At 42.2% G+C, this 23946-nt stretch overlaps 1 protein-coding gene across 1 annotated transcript; it reads left to right on the top strand.

Annotated features, from left to right (window-relative positions):
• Window positions 1-1400: 1400 nt before the first annotated feature.
• Window positions 1401-21146, top strand: LOC135547885 (sodium- and chloride-dependent GABA transporter 2-like). The gene is made up of 14 exons (XM_064977097.1): window positions 1401-1560; window positions 1887-2021; window positions 2383-2523; window positions 3385-3472; window positions 3599-3731; window positions 7380-7514; window positions 10310-10413; window positions 10881-11005; window positions 16632-16744; window positions 17029-17166; window positions 18936-19038; window positions 19178-19278; window positions 20370-20540; window positions 20991-21146. The coding sequence occupies exons 1-14, from the start codon at window positions 1401-1403 to the stop codon at window positions 21144-21146; spliced, it is 1803 nt and encodes a 600-aa protein (XP_064833169.1).
• The last annotated feature ends 2800 nt before the right edge of the window (window positions 21147-23946 follow it).

The following is a 23946-nucleotide window of genomic DNA, read 5'->3' on the forward strand; positions in this document are numbered from 1 at the left end:
GCCAGGGCTTTTCCCGACAGCAGGGTGATGATATAAGCGATCTTAGACCGGTCGGTGGGAAACGACGAGGGTTGTAGCTCAAAGGAGAGAGAACATTGGGTGAGAAACCCTTTACAAGCACTTGGATCACCTGAGAACCGTTGGGGAGGTGGAAGACGAGGTTCAGCCAGGGGGTTAACTGCCATGGGTACGTGAATCTGAGGTACTGGGACGGGAACTGTTGCCGGGGTAAGACGATCAGATATTTGCTTAATGGAAGTCAGCATCTCCGACAGAAGATGAGAATGTCTAGCCATTAAGGCCTCTTGCTGAACCAGGGCGGCTTCGTGGCGTTGGACAGTCTCCTGGTGGTGGGACAGCATGGCAAAAAGGTCCTGGGAACTGGCTGCCTCTGGGTTCATTTTTGGCTCTGTGTTTCTGTCAGGACCCGGTTACGAACCTGGGTCTCCGGAGTGAGAAACAGTCACTTAACCAACTGAGCCACGAATAGTCAGCAGAACCCAGAAGATGAGGCAGACACAGCAGTACTTAAGACGGTGTATTTAATAAAGTAAAAAGGAGAAGTCCTTAAATACAAAAATGGCAAATCCAAAAGGTGGTAGGAATAGCACAAAAAAGCCTCAAGAGACAATCAAAAACAAAAACAGAATTCCACAAGAGCATCCACCGGAATCGACAGGAAAACACAGAACACTAGGGCTGGGTGCTAACATACAAACACAGAGCACAGAACTGAGGGAAACTAAGGGTTTAAATACAATCAGGGGAAACGAGGTACAGGTGCAAATAATAATGGGGAACAAGGGAAAAAACACAAGGTCAAAAAGCACAATGGGGGCATCTAGTGACCAAAACCCGGAACAACCCTGGCCAAATCCTGACACTCACACACTTTTTTAATACCCCCCCTACTCTCTCTCTCTCTCTCTCTCTCTCTCTCTCTCTCTCTCTCTCTCTCTCTCTCATCTCTCTCTCTCTCTCACACACTTTTTTAATATCCCCCCCCTCTCTCTCTCTCTTTCTCTCTCTCTCTCTCTCTCTCTCTCTCTCACTTTTTTAATATCCCCCCCCTCTCTCTCTCTCTCTCTCTCTCTCTCTCTCTCACACACACATAAGAAACCACACTCCCCCAGCCCCCTCTCTCACCACTGCTCTCTCGATCTGCCAGTTTCATTCATATGAGGATTGGTCCTGCACAGTTTTCCTCTAATCCCACCCTTGACCCCATTTAGGACAGGATTGGTGGGTTTGGTTTACACACATATCCTGTCTATATAGCCTTCCGACAGTGCCAACGTCAGCTACAACTTCTCAAATCCAAGGAAAACTTTACTTACGCATCCTAAAAAGTATCGGGTACCACCATGAACTACAACGAGAAGAAAGACCCCAAACTGCAAATGATGCCCAGCACAGCCAATGGCCAAGCAAAACTAAAGGAGCTGGAAGCGCGGGGAAACTGGGGGAGTAAAGCCGAGTATATTTTAACGGTGATGGGAGCTATAATTGGACCTGGAAACGTGTGGAGATTCCCTTACTTGTGTTACAAAAACGGAGGGGGTGAGTGAAAACGGTTGTCACCAGTTACCACAGCCACAAATTCATAACCCCACCTATTTCTACAATTTATCTTCTTAAAATCTAATGTTAAACCTAACTCTAAACTTAAATTAAGACCAAAAAGCACATTTTAGTTTCATGAGTTTTTATGGGAAGCCAATTTGGACTTTGTGGCTGTAGTAACTAGTGAAAACCAGTAAAACTCTGATGTCCAAACGTCGGTCATTGGATCGCATTAGAGAAATGCATTTGATACACTGTGCGTAATTTCGTTAACAGTGACATTTGCACATATCTTGATTGAGCTGATTTTTCGTGTCTGGCAGGTGTGTTCTTCATTCCATATGTTTTGTTCTTGGTGACATGCGGGATCCCGCTATTCTTCCTGGAGACTTCTCTGGGACAATACACCAGCCAGGGAGGAATAACATGTTGGAGGAAGATGTGTCCGCTATTTGAGGGTAAACCTTTTTATGTTGGCGCATGGGGAAACATCAAATACTTATTTTCTAGTTATCCTAACTATTCTGTCATTTACCCACAAAGGCCCATCGGTGCTCAAGAAAATGCCTAACATATGCACAGGTTTCCCAAGTCAGGACCCCAATGAATGACGTACAACTTATTATATGCATTCTATGAACAGTAGAAAGTATAGCACACAAACTACAGTATTGGTTTTGGACAAGTTAAACCCTACATTTAATCTACTTGTACGTTTTTATTAAATATATGTACCGCTACAACCATTTTGGGACAAGTAAGATTTTCACAATCTATATTAAAATGGTGCGGAGTGCTAAAACATGTTCTTTTCCACAGGTATGGGCTATGCCTGTAACCTTGTCATCTCATTCAGTGCCATCTCCTATATTGTGATCTTGGCATGGGCCTTTTTCTATCTCTTCTCCTCCTTCAGTGCAGAGCTACCCTGGGCAAGCTGCGGAAACTGGTGGAACACTGGTAAGAGACTCAAAGACTCAATCATGGACACTCTTACTGACAGTTGTGGCTGCTTTGCGTGATGTATTGTTGTCTCTATCTTCTTGCCCTTTGTGCTGTTGTCTGTGCCCAATAACGTTTGTGCTGCTACCATGTTGTGCTGCTACCTCGTTGTGTTGCTAACATGTTGTTGTCATGTTGTGTTGCTACCATGCTGTTGTCATGTGTTGCTGCCATGCTATGTTGTTGTCTTAGGTCTCTCTTTATGTAGTGTTGTGTTGTCTCTCTTGTTGTGATGTGTGTTTTGTCCTATATTTTAATTTAATTATTTTTCTTTTCATTCCCAGCCCCCATCCCCACAGGAGGCATTTTGCCTTTTGGTAGGCCGACATTGTAAATAAGAATTTGTTCTTAACTGACTTGCCTAGTTAAATAAAGGTGAAATAAAAATAAATAACATAAAACAAGGCATGGGGAGAGGTCATAAGAGGCATGGGGAGGGGTCAAAGAGTTTGAGTTACCAGTGTACAACATTAACAACAGAGAGGGGACATAACTGGCAGTTAACCAAAGTGAATTAGGTGGACCATTCCTTTGTGATTGTTACATTTGTTTATTAAAGTTTAAGCTGTTGTACCCTGTTATTTTATTACACCATTTAAAAAAAAAACTTGTTATCTCATTACCATTAACTATTACCAAAACAAGGATCATTTAGTACCAGGCCTTAACGTTTGTGAACTACATTTTATTTTACCAAACTATATCTTGTAATACTATACCATGATATGGGGCGGTACAATGTAAGGAGGGTCAATCAAAAAGTTGAATTGTCAATTTCCAATGTGTGTTACATGTACCAAATCAACTTGTCTGCCCTAGACTCATGCATGGACGACAGCAAGCAGAATCGCAGCACCAACCTGACATCAAGACAGAATACCACACTACCAGTCATGGAGTTTTGGGAGTAAGCAGCCCCCCTTACTTTACGCATGTGACGTGTTGCGCAGGATTCCCAAACCTTCTCACTCACTCTCTCTCTCTCTCTCACTCACTCACTCACTCACTCACTCACACACACACACACACACAGGCGCAGGGTGCTGAACATTTCCGGGGGGATCGAGAAGATGGGCAACATCAGATGGGAGCTGGCGCTGTGTCTCCTTCTCACCTGGGTCATCTGTTACTTCTGTGTCTGGAAGGGAATTAAGTCCACAGGCAAGGTAAGAATCAATTCATACTAACTGACCTCTATGAACATCCCCACTCTATTTCCACAGTGGCATTGTGTGTGATATCCAGTATCACACTATTGTAACTACTACATCTACTGGTTAGAATGTGGTATGATTATTCTTTATCTACGTTTTATCTACCTATTTTGTATGTGCAGTAACTGATGCAACTGATGTCCTTGAGCCCCCTGCTTGTACCTTCCCAGCAAACATGCCCCAATTAGCCCCATGTGGGTATTATTTGGACACGGGCTAGCCCACGCCAAGCCCACACCAACCCAATATGGGCTAGCCCACACCAACCGATACTGATTAGCCCACACCAATCCCACATCAGCCCAACATGGACCCTGTTCTTTTTATGAATGGCTCTGCCCTGGTGTGAGTGGTCAGCTCCACTAAGACTGTTCAGCTCCACTCAGTTACATATCACCATAAGAGAAAACACTGTGTCTGGTGGTGGCTGTAACACGTAATGAAAAGTGAAGGCTGTCACGATTGCCGAGGCGACATATGTATGGTACTCCATTCACTGTGTGAACAGCTCCAATCCTGTGTGAATGTCTGTTCCTTTTCTGAATAAACAACTCCACCATCATGAGAGACCCACTATGAGAGACCCACTATGAGAGACCCACTATGAGAGACCCACTATGAGAGACCCACCATGAGAGACCCACTATGAGAGACCCACTATGAGAGACCCACCATGAGAGACCCACTATGAGAGACCCACTATGAGAGACCCACTATGAGAGACCCACTATGAGAGACCCACCATGAGAGACCCACTATGAGAGACCCACTATGAGAGACCCACTATGAGAGACCCACTATGAGAGACCCACCATGAGAGACCCACTATGAGAGACCCACTATGAGAGACCCACTATGAGAGACCCACTATGAGAGACCCACTATGAGAGACCCACTATGACCCACTGGGTGGAATCTGAAACATATTACGATTAACAAAAGAGGATGTGTAATGTAGCGTTATTAAGCATGGAATGTTAGACTTAAGTGCATGAAAGTGTGAATTCTGATTTTAAATTAAGTTTTGTGCTGAGCTGTTATTATCTGAGCTGTTATTATCTCCAGAGGTTTTGTGTAAGTGTATGAAAGTAAGTATTCTTATTTTAAATCTATGCCGTTTTGTCCTTAAGTTGTTATTGTCTATTACTGTTCTGTATTATTGTCACGGCTTTCGTCTGGTGAAGGAGGAGCGGACCAAAATGCAGCGTGGTTATTATTCATTTTATTTTAATAAGGAAACTATACACGATTAAACTAACAAAATAACAAACGTGCGAAAACCGAAAACAGCCCTATCTGGTGCAAAACACAGAGATGGGAACAATCACCCACAAACACATAGTGAAACCCAGGCTACCTAAATATGGTTCCCAATCAGAGACAATGACTAACACCTGCCCCTGATTGAGAACCATATCAGGCCAAACACAGAAATAGACAAACAAGACATCCAACATAGAATGCCCACTCAGATCACACCCTGACCAACCAAAACATAGAAACATACAAAGTAAACTATGGCCAGGGCATGACAATTATGTCATGTTTTGTGTGGAACCCAGTTTGAGTTGCGTTTGAGTATGTCCAGAGAGGACGTATAAAAAAGAAAATAAATAGTTCACGATCACGACATAACAAAAGTTATTTTGTCGAAATCACAATATGTTTTTCTTGTGATCACGACATAACAAAAGTTATTTTGTCGAAATCACAATATGTTTTTCTTGTGATCACGACATAACAAAAGTTATTTTGTCCAAATCACAATATGTTTTTCTTGTGATCACGACATAACAAAAGTTATTTTGTCGAAATCACAATATGTTTTTCTTGTGATCACGACATAACAAAAGTTATTTTGTCGAAATCACAATATGTTTTTCTTGTGATCACCACAAAACAAAAGTACCATGATTCATCTTTTCATTTGTTCAAATGCACGAACACGACATGATCGAGAAAGGAGCCCTGCGGCTGCATTACTCGCAATACGGGGCATTTAAGCCCTAAACGATGCATGACAGGCATCTCCTTCTCCCAGGCTGCGTACCGCCCCCAAGACCATAGTCAATCACATGCAAAGAACAATGCAGCTAACTTGTCTAGTCTTACAAGCTAGCTTGTTAGCTAGTTAGCTAGCAAGCTAGCTTGTTATCAATGCTGGTTGTTAGCTTGCATAACTGATATGTATATAATTATAAGGGACACATTGTTTTGTGGATAATATTTACATTGTCCACAAAACATAAATGCCCCATAAAGTCTTAGATGCCACAAGTGCTCTTAGCTCGAGGTAAGGGACATTTAGCGTGCTAACATTCTAATTTATAAACTGACAATGACTGCCAAACACAAATGAAGGCATGGTGTTAGCATTAAATGCACCAACCCTTAGTGTAGCAATCAATGAAAACATACTCCCTGATACACCGTTGTCTCTGCCGTCTTAGCTATATTGTCAATCTATCGTCAATGCGTTTACTCCTATTGATAGAGTTAATCTCATGATCTCGACAAAACAACTTTTGTTAAGCCGTGATCATGAGAAAATGATCTTGTGATCTCGATAAAACAGCTTTAATGTCGTAATCATGAAATAAATCATCTCGACATGACAAGGGATTTTGCATTTGGTAAATAAGGTATTTCTGTTTTGTATTTTTTTAAACATTTGCAAATATGTCTAAAATCCTGTTTATGCTTTGTTATTATGGGGTATTGTGTGTAGATTAATACATTTGATCCAGTTTAGAATAAGGCTGTAATGTAACAAAATATGGAAAAGGTCAAGGGGTCTGAATACTTTCGGAATGCACTCTATGTCCTCTCTGGACTTCCGTATGGGAATCCTAATAAAATACTAAAATACTTAATACAAAGCCCAGCTAGAAGAGGGGCTCATTGGAAGATTTGGGGGCATGGTTTGCAAGTAATTATTTTTGTGCAACCTTAACAGAGTGTGTTGTTCCAGTTTGTGTTCTGTTGTGTGATGCCCAATTTTTTGTGCATGTGACATATGAGAAACTAAACAGTTTATTTTGTAAAAAATATATGTATGATATTAACAACTTGTTTGTCTTTCTGAGTTCAATGTATCTCGTTCCCTAAAAAATACCTTTAAGAATTGAAAAGTATGCCATTCATGCATTGAACTAAATTGTAATAAATAAACACATTCCTTTTAAATAGCAAAGGCGCATCGGCCCAATGTGGGCAGCCTAAAAGGCCAATATGTTTGCTGGGTTTTAACTCACCCTTTAAGTCACTGAGAAAACCATATCACCTCAACGTTAAAGATCCTGAGATTTGTTGTTGAGCCTTTTTTTCTTCGAGAAAATGTATTCTGTGAGCTATACTGCTTTTCAATCAACAGGTAAGTCTTTGTTGTGTTCATTTTGTACTGATTTCTTGGCACAGCATTGTACATATCCATAAGTGTATCTATAATAGTGCACATTATGACTTGTTGTCTTACTCAATGACTTCACTCTGACTGCATATAGTCTCCACCAATTCAATATGACCATAACTCCCTCTACAAACTGACAGGGTTGTGTAGATTACAATGTACTAAGTCATTTCTGTTATCTCTCCTGTCAGGCTGCTTACTTTACGGCCACATTCCCATATGCCATGCTCCTGGTCCTGCTGATCCGCGGTGTCACTCTGCCTGGAGCCATAGACGGCATCATCTTTTACATTTACCCTGACATCTCTCGCCTCACAGACCCACAGGTAGACCAACAGTACATGGCTTGACACACACGCACACAGAAACACACACACCATCGTTATAATCATCATCATCACCGGCGATCACTCGGGGTCGAGGATGATTGTTCTCCTGATTGTTCTCCTGATTGTTCTCCTGATTGTTCTCCTGATTGTTCTCCTGATTGTCATCGAGTATGATTGTTCTCCTGGTGGATCCTGCTTGTGGGTCTTCAGATGGCTGAAAATGCCAATCCGGGAGCCGCACATTTTGGTGCTGTGTGGGCAGGGTTGAGTAGTGGTGGTGGATGGTGGTTGGGCCTTCTTGATGGGAATGTTCTTCATTCGAAGTTGCCGCTTGTCATATGCTGCACGTGAAGATCTTCATAAGTGCTTCTCCCTCATTGTCGACCTGTCTTTTTACAGTGTGCTCCCAACTGGAATATGTCTTGATGGCACTTTTTCAGGTTTGTTTTGATGTTATCCTCGTACCGCTTATTTTCTCCGCCCAGAGCACTCTTCCCTTAGTTTAGTTGTGAGTACAGCACCTGTTTCTGGAGGCAGGAGTTGGGCATCCTGACAAAATGGTCAGTCCATCTGAGCTGGTTTTGGGTGGTGGTGATGCTCTTCGTGTTCGGGCCACCTCCAGGAAACTGGTGTTTTGTGCGCTTGTCTTGAGAATGCTCCACTGGCACAGCTTAGATGGTGGTGTATTAACCAGTTGTGTCAGTGTTATTTCCTGGTAGTTGCTGGTTGAAAATACAATACATACTACACAGGACCTTCTGTTTGAATGGGCGTCAGTTTCGGTTTGCATGGTGATGGTTAATAGACCAATAACAAAGAGGGTTCCATACATCTATGCAAATAACATATCGTATTAAGTTCCCCCTTCCTCACCCAGACCACTCCCAGACAGTCCGAGCAAAATTCTTGCTTGAGAAATAGCTCTTTGCTAAAAAAGCTATTTTTGTCAATTTTAATTAAACTATTACAGTAAGGTACTTAATTGTTACCCATAAATTATTTGATATTGACATACAGTAAAAAAAACTACTGCATTGGGCCTTTAAGGTTGAAGAGCCTGCCGTCTATTCCGTACAGCATTTGGACTCACTGAGGCAGATTTTGGCCTGTGAGGTGGAGGATGGCAGCGATGAAGTTAGTGGAAAGGGTGGGTGCAATGATGCTGGAATTTTGCATTGTTACTGAGCACTGTTGCTGACATGTCATACATCAGCTGCAGTATTCTGGTGAATTTGTCAGGGCAGACAATTTTTTTTTTTACATAATCAGCATGATGGTTCACAGAGTCAATGGCATTTGTAAGGTCTTTACAGTGGTTGCTTCTTGCATTTGCCACGCAGTGAAAAATCATGTCCATGGTGACTTTGTTGGGCGAAAGCCACACTGACAATCTGGGAGGATTTCTTCTGACAGGGAAAGGAGTCCGTTGCCCAGTATGCGGGAAAGTGTTTTTCTGGTGGTGGAAATGAGGGAGATGCCTCCCTCTTGTCCACCAAAAAATTGTGATGATTAGGGTGTCCCTGAGTTCTGCAGGGATTTCCTCCTTGTCCTAGATCTTAAAGAGCAACGCATGTATTGTATGTGATCTAGGAGATCTGGCCCGCCTTCCTTTAGGATTTTCTCTGGAATCCTATCAGGACCAGCGGCCTTGTTGTTCCTCGTCTTCCTGATGGCATCTTGCAACTCCTGCAGGCTGGGTAGTTATCCCATGTCCTCCTTTGTGCTTCACTCTCAACTGCCCTCTCAACCGTTGTTTTTCTGTTGAGGAGCTCTTTGAAGTAGTCTTTCCAATGGGATTGGCTGGATTTGTCATCCTTTAGCAGCTTTGGCCCACCTTTGGAGCGGATTGGGTTTAGGCCGCGGTAACTGTTAAGTTCATGTTTTACGTATCCCAATATTTCGGTTATTACAAGGCTATCACTCAGTCAAGAGTACGCATGCGCAGGAAGTCTAGTCGTTGATCGAGTGTAATGGCGACCTTTGGTGGTGTTCATACGGTATAGTAAACTTTGTTAAACTGGAACCTTGTCGTTGTGTCATTTCGAGTTAACAGTAACTGGGTCCACATAGCACCTTCATGGAGTCGAAAAAGCCTCCGGAATCTCCAGAGTCTGCTAGTTGCTGGATCTCCAGGGCCTTTTCTGTCCATTTGTTCTTTAGATCCCTTACCCGGTGTTCTTTAGTTCCTTCTTCCCCATGGCGTGAGCTTCTCTTCTGGCTCTGCAGTTGATGTCGTTCTGCCAGGCGCAGGAGGTTCTCCTCTTGGTGTTAATGAGCTGTTCAATTTCTGAGTCTCATCATTAGGGTCTTCTTGCAGGTGTTGAGGATGATGGACTTGATCATGCTCCACTGTGTTTCAGTATCATCATATTCTTTGGGCAGTTTTGCACTGAGAACAGACTGGAGGTGTTGCCGTTTGGTGGCGTCACCCAGACTTTCGATGTCAAGCCTTTGCCGGCTCAGCGCACGCACGCACGCATGCACGCACGCACACACACACACACACACACACACACACACACACACACACACACACACACACACACACACACACACACACACACACACACACACACACACACACGAATCATACTATCTCCATCGTATTATATCTCCAACTTGACCTCTCACCCCTGACCCCTGGCTGGAGGAGTACACTCCACCTGCAGTGCCTGCACTTTTGATTGAACACACACACACACACACACACACACACACACACACACAAACAAGAATCATAATATCTCCATGAATTGAATGTTATGTGTAATATGCTATTCATCCCATCTTAGGTGTGGATGGATGCAGGCACACAGATTTTCTTCTCCTATGCTATCAGCTTGGGGTTTCTCACATCCCTGGGCAGCTACAACAGTTACAACAACGACTGCTACAAGTGAGTCACTGGCATAGGGATGTATAGAGGACACACATGCCACAAACCTCACTTTTTTTAGCATGGGCAGCATCATTGAAGTACTTCAGCATTTTAAAGTAGTCAACCGGGTGGGACTTCTTATGTGGGATCACAGGTCAGTCGGAGGGATCAGCCAATGACTTATACTCCTGAGCAAACATTCCTGCACTACAGGTGGCAGTAAATCACCAACCTTAAAGCTGCCCGTGCTCTCACAGAAGCAATACATACAAAGATAAGGAGTGTGCCCTCTTTCCAACTCTATGGTCTCCGGAGAGTCAGTGAAACACACCCCCAGTCTGACTGCTTGACACTGATTAAAAATAAATACTGCAGATTTATAGGATTAAGAGACTTTGGGAATCACTCACAAGTTATAAAGTATCTCCAGGCCAAAGATAGATCAATATTTCCCCTAACATGTAATTTGGTATTTTTTTCCCCAGGGACTGTTTTTACCTGTGTCTTCTAAACAGTGGCACCAGCATCGTGTCAGGCTTTGCAATCTTCTCTGTTTTGGGCTTCATGACCTATGAACAGGGGGTGTCCATTGAAGAGGTGGCTGAGTCAGGTAAACGCTGATACTGTAACATTACATTTACATTTAAGTCATTTAGCAGACGCAACAGACAAGAGAGATGGATTTTACCATTAGAATGTTTGACATTATTCCATAGAAGATCATAATGCCGTAAAAGCCAAAGGTCACAGATAGTTCACACCAAATTCATCCACAATGGCTGTGAAAACGTCTTATAGTAAGTAATCTTCTTTAAATAAAAAACGTTTATTTGGTTATATTTCTATATGTGACCGACCACCTCGATTTGGTCTTATGTAGCAACATTTGAAATGGTTGGAAACTCAGAGCTACAAAATGGTATATCATACACAACAGTTGAGGAACAATGGGAAAGTAATTCTGCTTTGAAAGTAGATTCATTTGTAACCCCACTTTTGAGAAAATGGCTCTTGAATATTTTTGGTACACCTACTGGAGAGCTCTTCTTTGTCTACACCTATTCAGCATCGTTCACACCCTCTTAAGCCTTAGCTCCACCCATTCAGCATCGTTCACACCCTCTTAAGCCTTAGCTCCACCCATTCAGCATCGTTCACACCCTCTTAAGCCTTAGCTCCACCCATCTCTTTAAGGATTCACATGTCAGGCCATGTGCTAAACAGAGTGAGTAAGGTAATGTAGTAAACAACCAAAGATTTCAAGACTAAAAGTGGTGAAAGAGCCTTCAATAAGGAAAAACTCCAGGAAAAAATGCACTTTATCTAGTCCTTGGCCTAAGTCCTAATCTGACTTTGGTGCAGGTCATGTTGTTCTTCACATTACCGTTTCTAGTAAACACACACTATATCAAATAAAACCAAAGTTAATTTGTCACATGCACAGGATACAGAAGCTGTAAGCGGTACAGTGAAATTGTTACTTGCATATCTGCATTGTAGCAATATCAAAAATAGAAAGTGTCCAGATAAAAATATTGTATAAATCTTTTATCATTATTAGAAGATGCTTGAATAGTGTCATAAATAATTGCTATAAGCACCCCCCAGCCACATCTAGCTAACTGGATGGGACACTATTGTCTAGACACGTTCATGAAATACAATAGAAGGCCGTAATCACCCCCAGACACACCTGGCAAACTTGATGGGTCATGTAGCTAGCTCGCTAACATTAGGCTATAACTAGCAATGCCAATGGATTTCTGAGATACAACTAAAATGACCACACAGATCATACACGTAACGTTAGCTAGCGAGCCAGCGAGCTATGTTCGCTAGTTAGTGAACAGTATGCTTTAACTTGCAATTAAAGTGACTTTCTGGCAAAATTAGGCTCGTAATTTAATAATTTTATTTGTATTACAGACGGCATTCAGGTTTGTTATTAAGGCACATGAAAGTTCACATGTGCCAAAAGGTAGTTCTGCCAAAAAACGCATTTTGATAAATAATAAAAAATAATTACGTTCAAATGCCTCCCCTGTGAAGTAGTGACAATCGACATATGCCTAGCTTCCTGAAATGGGTCACGTGTGTGTAACGGTTTTCCTCCTCTTCTGAGGAGGAGTAGGAAGGATCAGACCAATATGCAGCGTGGTACGTGTCCATGTTAATATTTATTTAAACTGAACACAAAAACAAAATAACAAGAGAACGAATGAAAACGAAACAGAAAACAACTACTCACAAATTATAGTGGGGAAAACAGGCTGCCTAAGTATGGTTCTCAATCAGAGACAACCATAAACGGCTGCCTCTGATTGGGAACCATACCAGGCCAAACACAGAAATACAAAAACATAGAACACATAGAATGCCCACCCCAACTCACGCCCTGACCAAACTAAAATAGAGACATAAAAAAGGAACTAAGGTCAGGACGTGACAGTGTGTTTCATTACTGAGCCATTTGTTTAACAAATTGGACATACAGTATATAATTTCTGAGGATAATATTTCCGCAATACAGTTAACAAAAAAATGTGTCCATTTCTGTGTGCCCATTAGAGTTAAATATTTCCCGTTATTTTACAAATGTTCCATCCCGGGAATAAATCACTTTTCGCCAAGGTATTTCCCTCAAACCGGAAGTGTAATTCAAAAGCATTATAAAGCATATGCAGTGCCTTCGGAAAGAATTCAGACACCTTGACATTTTCCACATTTTGTATTGTTACAGCCTTTTTCTAAAATGGATTCAGACCCTTTGCTATGAGACTTGAAATTGAGCTCAGGTGCATCCTGCTTCCATTCATCATCCTTGAGATGTTTCTACAACTTCATTGGAGTCCTCCTGTGGTAATTTAAATTGACTGGATATGATTTGGAAAGGCACACACCTGTCTATATAAGGTCTCTTAGTTAACAGTGCATGTCAGAGCAAAAACTAAGCCATGAGGTCAAAGGAATTGTCCGTAGAGCTCCGAGACAGGATTGTGTCGAGGCAGAGGTCTGGGGAAGGGTACCTAAACGTTTCTGCATCATTGAAGGTCCCCAAGAACAGAGTGGCCTCCATCATTCTTAAATGGAAGAAGTTTGGAAGCACCAAGACTCTTCCAAGAGCTGGACGTCCATCCAAACTGAGCAATCGGGGGAGAAGTGCCTTGGTCAGGTAGGTGACCAAGAACCCAATCTTCACTTTGACAGAGCTCTAGAATTCCTCCGTGGAGATGGGAGAACCTTCCAGAAGGACAACCATCTCTCTAGCTACCAACCAGGCCTTTATGGTAGAGTGGCCAGACAGAAGCCACTCCTCAGTAAATGGCACATGACAGCCCCCTTTTAGTTTGCCAAAAGGCACCTAAAGATTCTCAGACCATGAGAAACAAGATTCTATGGTCTGATGATACCAAGATTGAACTCTTTGGCCTGAATGCCAAGCACCACATCTGGAGGAAACCTGGCACCATCCCTACGATGAAGCATGGTGGTGGCAGCATCATGCTGTGGGGATGTTTTTCAGCGGCAGGGACTGGGAGCCTAGTCAGGATTCAGGCAAAGATGGAGCAAAGTACAGAGAGATCCTTGATGAAAACGCGCTCCAGAGCGCTCAGGAGATTCATCTTCCAGCATGACAACGACACTAAGCACACAGCCAAGACAATGCAGGAGTGGCTTTGAGACAAGTCTCTGAATGTCCTTGAGTTGCCCAGCCAGAGCCCGGACTTGAACCCGATCAAACATCTCTGGAGAGACCTGAAAATAGCTGTGCAGTGACACTCCGCATCCAACCTGACAGAGCTTGAGAGGAACTGCAGAGAAGAATGGGAGAAACTCCCCAAATACAGGTATGCCAAGCTTGTAGGGTCATACCCAAGAACACTCAAAACTGAAATCACTGCCAAAGATGCCTCAACAAAGTACAGAGTAAAGGGTCTGAATACATATGTAAATTAAACTCCAACAGGCTCGAGAAGTGAAGGTTGAGTCGTGCGTCCTCCGAAACATGACCCGCAAAACCACACTTCTTAACACCTGCCTGCTTAACCCAGAAGCCAGACACCCAATGTGTCGGAGGAAACACTGTTCACCTGATGACGTAAGTAAGCCTGCAGGCACCCTGCCCGAAACAAGGAGTCTCTAGAGCATGATGAACCAAGTAAACCCCTCCAGCCATACCCTCCCCTAACCCGGATGATGCTGGGAGAATTGTGCGCCGCCCTATGGGACTCCCGATCATGGCCGGTTGTGATACAGCCCGAGATCGAGCCAGGTTCTATAGTGATGCCTATAGCACTGCGATGCAGTGCCTTAGACCGCTGCACCATTCGGGAGCCCTTTGATTAGAGCTTTGATCAAACATTTTATCCTGATGCTACCTGAGCCTGATGAGCCATATATTAAATACATTTTATGAGCCCTACATTAAAGACATTTCATGAGCCCATGCCCAAAAAAGCCCAAATGATTGTGTCATTATCCAATGCATACTGTATATGTTATATTGGCTAGTGCACATTAAGCCCAGAAAAAAAAACATAACAAAAAACATAAAAGCCCATAGATAGAGCTAGCCATATGCTCTCTTGATTAAAAACATTTAACAAGCTCCAGTTGGCTGATCATTTTTAGTGTGAACTGTATTACTGTAATGCATTATACTGTATTATATGGACTGGAATTACGCACCTCGTTTAAAACCATTACAAAGAAAGGAAAGAACATGTGATTCTGGTGCAGCTCATGTGGTTTACAAAATTACAAGTATAGGCTAGCAAATGTGATTTTAATTTTGAAATATAATGGGGCCTATTTGTATAATTAGTAGGCTGACTCATATACACCTTTCATAATATTTCCTCCAATGTTATTGGCCGACCTCCTTTCTTTTCCTCTCTCTAGTGTTGCTTCATGCCTTCCTTGCTTTCAACAGTTAAATGAAATACGTTTTGTTCTTATCTGCATAATTCTAGTGACATCCTTGAATAATATAGGAGTAGGATGAGATGCAGAAGGTTTTCACTTCTCTTCACAAAGATTGAATGGTTATGGGTCTGAATAAATAACTGTTATTATAGCCTACCGCCATCGTGGGTTCCCTCTTCTTTCAAATTACCCGAGAGTTCTGTTGGCTGCTGTATTTAACATTCAGCAAACAAGAGCTTGCGTACCTCTTCGAATATTCAAGAAATGCTAAAAATAAAAGAATGTCCAGCAAGCTATTCTAGTCTAGCTTTTCCTGCATGGGACTCCAAGAGCTAAGGAGCGTTTTTTAAGGAGAGAGGCCAGCGGAGCACAGGGGCGTGCGTATTGCGCCAGAGACAGAGGCTATACATTAGAAGTTTATGTCACACCCTGTCCATAGAGAGGCTTTTGTTCTCTATTTTTGTTAGGCCAGGGTGTGACTAGGGTGGGCATTCTAGTTTCTTTATTTCTATGTTTTCTGTTTCTATGTTTTGGCAGGGTATGGTTCTCAATCAGGGACTATCATTGTCTCTGATTGGGAATCATACTTAAGCAGCCCTTTTTCCACCTTAGTTGTGGGTAGTTGACTTTGTTATTGGCCTGTATAGCACTAGTAAGCTTCACGTTAGTTTTTGTTGTTTCTTGTTGGCGACATTCATAATAAAGAGAAATGTACGCTCACCACGTTGCACCTTGGTTCGGTCATTTCCCTGATGACGTTCGTGACAGCTTATTATGCATTATATTACTATATCATAGGCTACCCGTCAAAATAATAAAAGTTACCATGATGAGATGATAGGTCTACATGCATTGTGAATTGCGTTCCACACTGAGATAGGCTGTCTGTCCCCAACCTGTGCGTTGATGATTCATCATGCATTAAGCAGAGAGATGGCCGTAGAGAAGCCAGATTTATATTTTAACAGTTCAATTTCACGTCATGCTGTTCATATAAATAATTATAATTCACCAGTTTCTCGCAGTTGTTTTTCCCGGGAGAAGGAAATGGTTTTGGGTGGTTAATATCTGTAAATCTTGGCCACCGGGTTCCCGCCATTCATCCCTAGTGAGCATGCCTACATGCGTGTGTGTGTGTGTGTACGTTACATGTACATGCTGGGCGAGGCCAGTCAAGGGTGAGGTCAGGTTTAGGCCATGTGTTCAGTCAGTGTGTGCAGTTATGTGTAGTCAGCGTGCACTGTAGTGACACAAATTGCACAGTGTGCAGTGATTGAGTGTACTCAGGCAGTGTTCCTATCTTTGTACAGGTCCTGGGCTGGCATTTATTGTGTACCCTCGAGCAGTAGCCATGATGCCCATGTCTCAGATCTGGTCTGCCTGTTTCTTCATCATGATCATCCTTCTGGGTCTGGATAGCCAGGTAAGTGTCCCTCTTTCTCCCATACACACTGAAGCTTTTTCTAACAACATGAACTTAGTTATTGTCAACTGTTTGTCAAACATGGCTTAACAGGTCTGGGCTTAAATTCCGTTTCAATTCAGGAATGAAGTCAACTCCAATTGTATTTTATTTCAATGTGTTTACATTTTAAGGAGAAAATGTAAGTTTGTCTTTAATTGAAATGGAATTGACCATAACGGACATGAACTCAAACTATACATCTAATCTCGCTCTCCCTATATTTCTCCCCTCTCCCTCTCTAGTTTGTTGGGCTGGAGTGTTTGATGACATCTGTTGCGGATCTGTTCCCTACCTATCTGCGCCGTGAGTTCAGGAGAGAGCTGCTGTTGCTGGCTATCTGCACAATAGGCTTCATACTGGGGCTTGCCCTGGTCACAGAGGTAAGAGACCAATGCATCACCCATACTGTTAGTCTATGACTAGTGCCCGGTGTTTTACCAGGGGTCATATTCATAAAGCGTCTCAGAGAAGGAGTGCTGATCTAGGGATCACAAACTGATCCAAGACACAGGCCCTTGACAGGTCATGTTCCTGAACATGCCCAAACTGTATTCATACACCCACACATGTTGTTGGTTGGTATATAAGGTTTGTGAGTAGTGACTATAAGTGTGTATAGGTACAATGCAGTCGCTAAGTATTCAAGTCCCTTGACTTGTTCCACATTTTGTTATGTTACCTTATTCTAAAATGTATTAAATAGATTTTTTCCCCTCAATCTACACACAATACCCCATAGTTACAAAGCAAAAACAGATTTAGAAATGTTACATATTAATTCTAAATTAAAAAAACTGAAATATCACATTTATATAGAGTAAGTATTCATACACTTTACTCAGTACTTTGTTGAAGCACCTTTGGCAGCGATTACGCCTTGAGTCTTCATGGGTATGACGCTACCAGCGTGGACACCTGTATTTGGGGAGTTTCTCACATTCTTCTCTGCAGATCCTCTCAAGCTCCGTCAGGTTGGATGTGGAGCATTGCTGCACAGCTATTTTTAGGTATCCAAAGATATTCAAAGTCCAGGCTCTGGCTTGGCCACTCAAGGACATTTGGAGACCTTTCCAGAAGCCACTCCTGCATTGTCTTGGCTTTGTGCTTAGGGTCGTTGTCCTGTTGGAAGGTGAACCTTCGCCCTAGTCTGAGGGCCTGAGCGCTCTGGAGCAGGTTTACATCAAAGGAACTCTGTACTTTGCTCTGTTCATCTTTCCCTCGATCCTGACTAGGCTCCCACTCCTTGCCGCTGAAAAACCATGCTTGACCGTAGGGATAGTGCCAGGTTTTCTCCAGAGGTGACGCTTGGCATTCAGGCCAAAGAGTTCAATCTTGGTTTCATCAGACCAGAGAATCTTGTTTCTCATGGTCTGAGAGTACTTTACGTGCCTTTTGGCAAACTCCAAGCAGGCTGTCATGTGCCTTTTTACTGAGGAGTAGCTTCCGTCTGGCCACTCTACCATAAAGGCCTGATTGGTGGAGTGCTGCAGAAAAGGTTGTCCTTCTGGAAGGTTCTCCCATCTCCACGGAGGAACTCCACGGCCAGCTCTAGAAAGTGTCTTGGTGGTTCCAAACTTGTTCCATTTAAGAATGATGGAGGCCACTGTGTTCTTTGGGACTTTCAATACTCCAGAAGTGTGTTGGTATCCTTCCCAGATCTGTGCTTTGAAACAATCCTGTCTCGAAGCTCTACGGACAACCTTCGACCTCATGGCTTAGTTCTTGCACTGTCAACTGTGGGACCTTATATAGACAGGTGTGTGCCTTTCCAAATCATGTCCAATCAATTGAATTTACAACAGGTGGACTCCAATCAAGTTGTAGAAACATCTCAAGGATGATCAATGGAAGCAGGATGCACCAGAGCTCAATTTCGAGTCTCATAGCAAAGGGTCTGAATCCTTATGTAAATAAGATATTTCTGTTTTTATTTGAATAAATTAGCAAAAATGTCTAAACCTGTTTTCACTATCATTATGTGGTATTGTGTGTAGATTAATGAGGATTTTTTAAATTTAATACATTTTAGAATAAAGCTGTAACGTAACAAAATGTGGAAAAAAATAAAAAATAATCAAAAACATTGGGTATGTTGAAGTGTTATGTTTGGTGTGGGTAAAGTCATGACAAGGTTTTGTTTTTACTCCAGGGAGGGATGTACCTGCTTCAGCTGCTAGACCACCATGTGTGCAGTGGGACCACCCTGCTACTGCTGGCCATTTGTCAGTCTGTCTGCATTGCCTGGGTCTATGGTGAGTCATACACTGCCTATAGGTCATAGCAACATACTCACTTTAGAATAATGGCATCTGTCTGAAGGCAATAGGGAATTCAACCAATGGTGACATGGTGATTTGTGACTTTTTGTGACGTGCCCCCCTTGAACTATAGGTGCTGAACGTTTCTATGGTAACATCAGTGATATGATTGGCTACAGACCTCTGCCTTTGATGAAGTACTGCTGGCTCTACATCACTCCTACAGTGTGCACAGTAAGAATTCAGTAATAAAAGGGCTAATATTAATACTATGCATGCCAATATCACTTCTTGGTTTTATAAGAAACATTAATGTGTTGGTAATTCCAAATTGTATGCCTAGTCAACTGTCATGGGAATTCAACACCAGGGACAGCTGAAGTCAATATTAAATGAATAATTATGTATTGTCAGCAAGCTGGAGAGGTTCCAACAAACGTAGTGCACCATAGTACAGGTCGGTCAGGAGCTCTGTCGGGGCAGTCCCGTTAGTTCTCTTATATACTGCTTACACAGACACGTTATATTAGCATGATTTACAATTTCCTTTATTCATCGTTAATTCATCACACATTTACTTGGATCCACTTCAATTTTGTACTGTTCCACATAATGGAAACAGATTATTGTTTTAGCTGACATTAACTTCATACTTAAATCACTGGTGTTACCCAAACTATAGAATTGAGTAATAATAATTTACAATGGTAAAAAAAATGTATCTTTTTCAATTATTCATACAGCACACAGTGCTGACACGCACACTTACCCCACAAGACATGCCACCAGGGGTCTTTTCACAGTCTCCAGGTCCAGAACAAATTCAAGGAAACATACAGTATTATACAGAGCCATGAGTGCATGGAACTCCCTTCAATCTTATATAGCGCAAGGAAACAGAAAACCTGGTTTCAAAAAACAGAGTAACACCTCACAGCACAATGCCTCTCCCCCATGTGACCTACTTGTTGTGTGTATGTACTGACATGTATGTGTAGCTGATAGAGTCACACACACACACTACATGTTAATGTTTTTAAATATATGTAAATTGTAAAGTCTTTTGTCTGTAATGTCTTTTTTGTTACGTGTCGGACCCCGGTAAGACTAGCTGTCTCCATTGGCGTCGGCGAATGGGGATCCTCATAAATCAAAACACTGTCTCACTGTCTTGTCTCGCTTTCCGTACACCTCACTCTCTGTGTTTCTCTTTCTGCTTCTCTCTCTAACACGCAGACGGTCTTGCCTCATGTCAGATCTCTATGTTGAGAGTGTGAGTGTTAATATCGTTTTGTAATGATTTGCTTTTCTCTCCCAAACCATAGGCTACCTTCATCTTCTCCATAGTCAAGTACTCACCATTGAAGTTCAGCAACACATATGTTTATCCGGTCTGGGCTAACATCATTGGCTGGTTCATTGCCACTATCTCCCTCTCCTTCATCCCGCTATGGATGGTCTACAAAATGGCCAACAGCAATGGAACCCTGCACCAGGTGAGCTCAAGTCAATATATTTCAACATCTTTAGACAGGCTTGTGTTGTCTAGTTTAGGTTAGACTAGTTTATAGTCCCATTCTTTCACATGCGCTCCTATTATGATCCTGCAATATTATTTTCCTGCTGTGAGAAGGTCAAATTAAGATCCAAATCTGTAACAGAACAGAACTTAAACCAGTTGGATATGTCAGTAATAGCGATTCGTCAAGCTACACAAATATGACACAAACATGTTGGAGCTGTCAATTAAATTCTTAACACATACATTGTTTCTTATCATGGAGTATAAATAATTGTAATCAACAACTTGATACTTATGGAAACAGTGAATACTTTTTCAGTTCAGATCCTCAATTTAAGTTGTTTCCTTTTCTCCCATCTGTATGAGCTATTTGTCACCCGTCTCATGTTCGACAATATCAATTTACTGTCTTTATACTTCTCAGCGATTCTCTGTGCTCTGTCGGCCTGTGGACGACCTCCCCGTGAACCACACATGCAGATCAGATGGCCCTCTTCATCTGGCGACCTCTGACGTCATGAGCTCCAGCATGGAGCTGAAGCCTCTGTCCTTCACAGCGGGAGATAAGGACGCACTGTGAACTCTCACAGAGAGATGTAAATCTTTAATCCATTGGTGGTGCCAATGTATAATGTTTTGCACATGCAAAAAAAATACACGTTTGTTTGTGCTTAGTCTTCACATCGGCAGTGGCGCCATCCAGAAACAGCCACCCTCTTGGCCCACACATGCATTGTTGGATTTTAGTTTGACGTTTGTCTATACAGAGTGATGTGGAGAACACAGACTCAGAGTCATGTATAGCATCTCTGAATGCAGCCTTTACCTCACTGCAATGCATCAATGGGACATTGTGCTCCTTTTGTAACCTGGTTCCAAATCTGTTAGTGCTCTTGTTAACTCCATTGCTGTCATTTTCAGGTCCAAAAATTCCATTAGGCATGAGAGCAGAAACAGACCGGCACACAAGCAACCCATTTTGTGGAACAAATTAAGCAAGGTAACTATAGATGTGTGTGGGAAATGATGGTTTGAAAAACTGAAAATCAGAATTGACCTCATATATCTAGGTGGATTAGATTATATGAAAAAACATTATCCGACTTTATAGTAGCACTTCCTCTTCATTTAGTTTTGACCTCTTCTATTTTCTCTTTGTTTATCTGTGTGCACACAAGTGTATGTCAATGCGTGGGTGATTGCCTGTGCATGTGTATATGTTTGTGTGTATGTGCTGCAGATTAAATGGATGCTAAAATTAAAATATTCTGTAGTATGTACAGTCGGGCAAAAATGTATATAGTCAGCCACCAATTGTGCAAGTTCTCCCACTTAAAAAGATGAGAGGCCTGTAATTTTCATCATAGGTACACTTCAACTATGACAGACAAAATGAGAAAAAAAAATCCAGAAAATCACATTGTAGGATTTTTAATGAATTTATTTGCAAATTATGGTGGAAAATAAGGTCAAAATTTGGTCACCTACAAACAAGCAAGATTTCTGGCTCTCACAGACCTGTAACTTCTTCTTTAAAACCTCTTGATATTCTCCATCCCGGATCCGGGAGCGTAATCATCGCCTGACAATAATTAGCATAACGCAACGGACATAAATATCCCTAGAAAATATTCCTATTCATGAAAATCACAAATGAAATATATTGAGACACAGCTTAGCCTTTTGTTAATCACCCTGTCATCTCAGATTTTCAAAATATGCTTTACAGCCAAAGCTAGACAAGCATTTGTGTAAGTTTATCGATAGCCTAGCATAGCATTATGCCTTGTTGGCAGCAGGCAACCTTGTCACAAATCAGAAAAGCAATCAAATTAAATCGTTTACCTTTGATGAACTTTGGATGTTTTCACTCACGAGACTCCCAGGTAGATAGCCAAAGTTCATTTTTTCCCAAAATATTATTTTTGTAGGCGAAATAGCTCCGTTTGTTCTTCACGTTTGGCTGAGAAATCGACCGGAAATTACAGTCACGAAAACGGCAAAAAATATTCCAAATTAGCTCCGTAAAATCGACAGAAACATGGCAAACGTTGTTTATAATCCATCCTCAAGGTGTTTTTCTATTCGATAATATATCCGTCGGGACAATTAGTTTTTCATTAAGACCGATTGGAGTAATGGCTACCTGTGTATTTTACGCGAGAATCTCTCACGGAGCCACCATGTGACCACTTACACAATGTTGCCGCCTACGGCTATTCTTCAACATAAATGTAAAACTAAATGTAAAACTACGTCACAGTGCTGTAAACACCTTGGGGAATACGTAGAAAGCGTTAGCTGGTTCATAGCATACTCGCAGTTCAATAGGGACTCATTGGAACGCAGCGCTTTCAAAACCTGGGGCACTTCCGGGTTGGATTTTTCTCAGGCTTTCGCCTGCAACATCGGTTCTGTTATACTCACAGACAATATCTTTACAGTTTTGGAAACGTTACAATGTTTTCTATCCAAAGCTGTCAATTACATGCAAATTCCAGCATCTTGTCCTGACAAAATATCCCGTTTAAAACAGGAACGTTTTTTTTCCAAAAATGAAAATACTGCCCCCTAACACCAAGAGGCTCCTATGTCCTCCAATCGTTACCTGTATTAATGGCACCTGTTTGAACTTGTTATCAATATAAAAGACACCTGTCCACAACCTCAAACAGTCACACTCCAAACTCCACTATGGCCAAGACCAAAGAACTGTCAAAGGTCACCAGAAACAAAATTGTAGACCTGCACCAAGACTGAATCTGCAATAGGTAAGCAGCTTGGTTTGAAGAAATCAACTGTGGGAGCAATTTTCAGGAAATGGAAGACATACAAAACCACTGATAATCTCCCTCGATCTGGGGCTCCACGCAAGATCTCACCCCGTGGGGTCAAAATGATCACAAGAACGGTGAGCAAAAATCCCAGAACCACACGGGGGACCTAGTGAATGACCTGCAGAGAGCTGTGACCAAAGTAACAAAGCCTACCATAAGTAACACACTACGCCGCCAGGGACTCAAATCCTGCAGTGCCAGACGTGTCCCCTGCTTAAGCCAGTACATGTCCAGGCCCGTCTGAAGTTTGCTAGAGAGCATTTGGATGATCCAGAAGAAGACTGGGAGAATGTCATATGGTCAGATGAAACCAAAATATAACTTTTTGGTAAAAACTCAACTCATCGTGTTTGGAGGACAAAGAATGCTGAGTTGCATCCAAAGAACACCATACCTACTGTGAAGCATGGGGGTGGAAACATCATGCTTTGGGGCTGTTTTTCTGCAAAGGGACCAAGACAACTGATCCATGTAAAGGAATGAATGAATGGGGCCATGTATCGTGAGATTTTGAGTGAAAACCTCCTTCCATCAGCAAGGGCA

This window comes from Oncorhynchus masou, chromosome 11 (assembly GCF_036934945.1).
Source record: "Oncorhynchus masou masou isolate Uvic2021 chromosome 11, UVic_Omas_1.1, whole genome shotgun sequence".
Classification (NCBI taxonomy): domain Eukaryota; kingdom Metazoa; phylum Chordata; class Actinopteri; order Salmoniformes; family Salmonidae; genus Oncorhynchus; species Oncorhynchus masou.